The sequence below is a fragment of the Egretta garzetta genome, unplaced genomic scaffold, assembly GCF_000687185.1.
Source record: "Egretta garzetta isolate BGI_Z169 unplaced genomic scaffold, ASM68718v1 scaffold350, whole genome shotgun sequence".
In the NCBI taxonomy this organism is placed as follows: Eukaryota; Metazoa; Chordata; class Aves; order Pelecaniformes; family Ardeidae; genus Egretta; species Egretta garzetta.
Window position 1 is genome coordinate 270,760 of NW_009258273.1, and position 1,414 is coordinate 272,173.

The window sequence follows — 1,414 nt, forward strand, 5'->3', positions numbered from 1 at the left end:
AATATGAAAAAGAAAAAAAAAACAAAACAAAACCCCACAACACAATTAAAAATTCTACGCTTCGTCGTTACAAAAAAAAAAATAGCATAAACCAAGCTGTAGCACACGCAGGGTGCTGATCTGGAGCAGCCACTGCTCTGACCTCGGGCAAGGGAAGTGACCTCTCACTGCTATAGAAAACCGAGGGAGTTAAGGTTTGGAAAAAGGACAGGTCGCTGAAGGTTTGAAATGGTTTTTTTTTTGTTTGTTTGTTTTGTTTTCATTTGTTTTTTGTTTCTTTTTTTTTTTTTTGTCTTTTTTTTTTTTCCCCCGTGTACGGTAGGCACCAGTACAGGCACTGCATGCGACGGAAGTGGGGAGGAAGGTGGTGGTGATGGGGGGGACGGTCAATAGGCGTTATTTCTGTCCGCTGATGGACTGCGATATAGAGCGGGGTGGGATCATATCCAAAAGGTATTCCCGCTGCCGGTCCGCCAAACTCGATGCTTTGTGGCCTCCGATCCCAGCATTCAGGTAAGCGATGTTAACACCTGGAGAGGGGAGAGAAAAGCAGGTGGGGACTCCTCCTCCTCTTCTTCCTCCTCCTTCTGTACTAGGAGGTCCCCGTTTTGTGACCGCTCCCAGCTTTTACCTGGGAAGCAGTAATTTAACCCAAACCCACCCTCCGAAATCCGTGGAGATCCGCGGGGCCTCTGCGGCAGCGGGAAGGGAAGCGCGACGATCGCCATGTGCTGGTGGCAATATGGCCAGCCCCTTCCCAAAAACCAAACCAGGGAGACCGCCCGCCACGGACAGCTGGGGTGCCTGCGCAAAGTTGGAAAGCATGGAGCGGGCAGAGGTGGGGATGCCACGCTGCAAAGTGCTCTGGGGCTGCGGAGCCTGAGGAAGAGGAGAACAAAGATGGTAAGAAGGCACCGGGCTCATCCGGCAGCCTGGAAGCAGTCGCTGATGAAGCGGCAGCCAGAGGATGAAGAATCCGCTGTGGTTTTTGGCCGGTACGTGGAAAATGCAGTTTGGATACGCTCTCGTAGAGGTACGTCATCAGGCAGCAGAGTCCGGGGCCGTGCTGCGGGCTCCCCCACCGGACGGCACAGGATCGGCAGGGGAGGAATCCCGAAGGGAAGGGGTGGGAGAGGAGACCAGCAGCAGCTATGGCTCTGCTGGCGTGAGGAAATGGGGTGCCTGGGGTTAAAAGCAACCCTGCATACCCAGGAAAAGGGGCAGCCAGACCCCAAAGCTGCTCTAAGAGGGAAGGCAGCGGGGATGCTCGCAGCTCCCTCCTCGTCAGCGAGCGCTTGCTGTGCCCACCCCGCTCCGAACCGGGAACGTGTGTCTGGGCTACAAGCGAGGGGTTGCGTGCTCCGGCTCGGCCGGGAGCCCAGCGCCGGAGCTGCGGAAGAACGGGCGCCGCGTA

General features: G+C 55.7%; 1 protein-coding gene across 1 annotated transcript in view; it reads right to left on the reverse strand.

The window, feature by feature from the left end:
• Positions 1–33: 33 nt before the first annotated feature.
• The window catches only part of GATAD2B (GATA zinc finger domain containing 2B), a 38,015-nt gene continuing 36,634 nt past the window's right edge, over positions 34–1,414 (reverse strand). The window contains exons 9-10 of the mRNA XM_035890592.1: positions 766–932; positions 34–534 (exon numbers count right to left, since the gene is read on the reverse strand). Coding sequence (XP_035746485.1) covers positions 397–534; positions 766–932 — 305 coding nt within the window. The 3' untranslated portion in view covers positions 34–396. The remainder of the gene's footprint in view (positions 535–765; positions 933–1,414) is intronic.